The sequence below is a fragment of the Mycetomoellerius zeteki genome, unplaced genomic scaffold, assembly GCF_001594055.1.
Source record: "Mycetomoellerius zeteki isolate Tzet28-1 unplaced genomic scaffold, Tzet1.0 scaffold1568, whole genome shotgun sequence".
Taxonomy (NCBI): Eukaryota; Metazoa; Arthropoda; class Insecta; order Hymenoptera; family Formicidae; genus Mycetomoellerius; species Mycetomoellerius zeteki.
This window is the reverse complement of record NW_017256520.1, coordinates 14,421-17,709: the sequence shown is the minus strand read 5'-3', so window position 1 is coordinate 17,709 and position 3,289 is coordinate 14,421. Positions and strand designations below refer to the sequence as shown.

Genomic DNA, 3,289 nt, shown 5'->3' with positions numbered 1-3,289 from the left:
GCTTCGGCACCTACCCGACGCACAGGCGCACTATGTGCGTGTTTGCTATCGCTAGACGTTTTTTCTCCAAGTACTATTTGTCTTATCGTTTTCACAGTCTCGAGTTCTCTTTCGGCGTCTATTGCGCGGCTCTCTAGTTCCTCGAAGGTTCCTTCTTTTGATATTATTATTTCCGGATTCAAACCACGTAGGAAACACACCTTTAAATAAGATTTTCCACAGATTTCTTAAAATCTTGACTAATTTCGTTCGATTGCCGTTTTTGGGCGTCTATTATACGCTTTCCTATTTCGCGGACACGATTCGCATAACTTGATACCTTTTCATTTTTCTTTTGACATATGTAAGCGAGTCGAGCTTGCGCTTCGTAAACCGTTTCTCTAGGACCATATTTGCTACGTAAAAATTCGACTAAACTCTGTAAAGAGTTAAATACTCTCCCGAGTATGGATCTATGAGCATCACTCTTTAATTTGTTACGTATCGCGCGCACTAAGATAATTTCCTGTGAAGGCGCAATCATGCTGAGCACTTCTTCACATCCTTCCACGAAATGAGTAAACGCAATATTATCTCCGTCAAAACTAGATACAGCTTCTAATTGAAAAATAGACGTCTCTGATTGAAAAATAAACAAAATTTCCGTAATTAAGATCATTAAATCCTGTTGTAATTGGAGTACCTTGTGATTGTTCCAAATGTTGCTGCTGTTCTTGTAGTTGACGAATAACATGTTCTTGTTGTTGTAGTCTTTGTTGTAATTCGACGATATCGAGTTCAGTTGCCATGGTGGTATTGCCCGCACCGGGTTTTTTTCCTTGAAGGGTATGTACTACTTTGCTCATAGATAAAACTTTTACACACCTTAATCACTTGCGATTTTTTCGCACAGCCTGACAGAGCGTATCCAAATTTTGTTACGTCGCAATCGAGGGTTTTTCCGTTTTAAGGTCAATGCATTAAAGCAATTTACCCGGGGATCGGAGATCAAGCCGTGCAGTTAATGATGTTCGGTAGGAAACGTCGGATAGTTATTTGGAGGGAAGATCTCGAATCCGGTGCCGAAAAGATTTCGCAGCTTATAGGCGAGTCTGCGGGGATCGCCCTTTTGGATATCTTTATAGTTAGGAAACGAAAAATCGATCTCCAACGATTGGAGTGAATATATGTTTTCGCGAGGCGAATCTATCGGTTTATCTTTATTTAAAAGTTGCGCTAATTTCTGGAAGTAGGGGAGAGGATCTTTGTTCGAATTAAGAGCGGATTTGATTCGAAACCTCAATCTCTTTTCTTGTTGTCTACGTCCGCCTTTAGTAGGCATGAAGGTACTGTAAAAGAATAAATGTTCCGAGGGAGTGTCATGTATTATTTAATATGACAAAGGACTTACCTCCTCCTCTTCCTCCTTCTGTTCCGCGTCCTCCTTCTCCTCCTCGCGTACTCTTAGTCTACATACAGTCCCTCGGATACTTATAATTGAATGTAGTTGAATGTAATTGAATGGGATAGAATAGAGATTTAGGCTTCTGGCGAGGTGGTTTAGTATTTTTAGGTTTTTAATAATAAAAAAAATAAAACAATGAGAGAATACAAGAGTGAACTTAGAATAGAAGCGCGAGGATAGTTTTACTTACTTCCAGAATAGTTTTCTACCTTTTTCTCTGCTGTTTGTCTCCTCCCCCTCCTCCTCCTCCACCACCACCGTCTCTTCTTTTTCAAGGACATCCTCATTAATATTCTCGGCAAGGGGGATATCTTCTTCGATGTCCTCTTCCTCTTCCTCTTCCTCCTCCTCCCCAAAATGCGTTGTCCTCAAAATGCGTCGCGGTATTATTTTAAGTATTATTTGGAAAAAGAACTTGCCTCCTCCTCCTCTCCTCCGCTGAGCAAACTTCTATTTCTGCTCCTCCATTGACAACATATTCTAAATTTTAAATTGGTTTAAAATATACATTATAACTTTATATATCATAATTTTTGATAGATTTTAATTTCATTAAAAATAAGAGGAGATGAGAAAAGGAAAATAAAAGATGTTCATCCTCGCGTTCGGGAAGGTCTTAATTTTTACCATACTACTGTGGGAACTAGAAAAGTTCGCGCGTTCTTGCGTTGGTAATGCGCGGGCGTGGCGCGAGCGTGGTGCGAGCGTGGCGCTAGGCGGCTCTCTGAGCGCGTGACGGATGGCGCTGCAAAAGATAGAGAATCAGGCGGTAGGTGTATCCGGTTGGCGCGTTCATGCTGAGAAGAAGGCAGACATTGTTGCGTTGCCTTGAGAGTTAGGGTCCGTTCCGTTTCTCGCATCGAGTGCATAGACAACAGACAATGCGCTGCGCGCATAGATAGCGTTCCGTTTCGTTAATGCGCAGTATGCGCGTTCAGAAACGGAACTATTGAATGCGTTTGATGCAGATTGATGGTACGCTGTGAAATATAAAAACATGGATAACAAAATCGGGAGTGTAATAATTTCAATCATTTTAAATAATGATGAAGAGATTGAAAACATTTCTAACAGCAGTGATGAGTCTGATAGCGATAATGAAAATGAAGAGTTGTGTTTAAATGAAGAATTAGAAATATTATATTTTATTTTAATGCTTGATACTACGCGGGGAGAAATGATCATTTCAGAAAAATTAAGCGATTATGTCGAAAGAGTTATTCCCGGCTATTCAAAAACAGTATTCAAAGAACATTTTCGGTGAGTAATAATTGAATAAATTAAGAAATAGGACGAAATTTTTCATTAAATAATATTACCATAACCTAGAAATATGACAGCTGTAAATAATTAAAATTATTGAATATTGTTTTAATGCATATTGTTTTATACGTTAAACTTTTTTTAGAATGTTTCCTCAAACATTTGAAATGGTACTGATAATAATTGGGCCTGGATTACGTGCCATTAATAATAATCTTTGTAATAGAAAGCCAATATCGGAGGAGAAGCAATTGCTTATCGCCATTTGGTTTATGGCAACGCCTGATTCGTACAGGTATATTACATACAAATTTTATTTTTATTAATATTAAATATTTATTTTTAAATATTTTAAATATTTAAAAAATATTAAGATATTTTTTTTAAATTAAATACAATTGAGCTCTCGAAAAATTAACAAATAAATAAATAGCAATATATAATGTCGGGCAATTGAGAGCTTAAGAATATTTTTTTTTTTATTTTATTTTTATATTTAAATTTTATTTTTTATATATTTCAGATCTATTGCTACAAAATTCGGTGTAGGGAGGGCTACGGCTTTTCGAGCATTACGGCGAG

General features: G+C 37.4%; 1 protein-coding gene across 1 annotated transcript in view; it reads left to right on the top strand.

The window, feature by feature from the left end:
* Window positions 1-2,287: 2,287 nt before the first annotated feature.
* Window positions 2,288-3,289, top strand: part of LOC108720982 (uncharacterized) — a 2,084-nt gene continuing 1,082 nt past the window's right edge. The window contains exons 1-3 of the mRNA XM_018445273.1: window positions 2,288-2,704; window positions 2,853-3,002; window positions 3,231-3,284. Of these exons, the coding sequence (XP_018300775.1) occupies window positions 2,442-2,704; window positions 2,853-3,002; window positions 3,231-3,284 (467 nt within the window). The 5' untranslated portion in view covers window positions 2,288-2,441. The remainder of the gene's footprint in view (window positions 2,705-2,852; window positions 3,003-3,230; window positions 3,285-3,289) is intronic.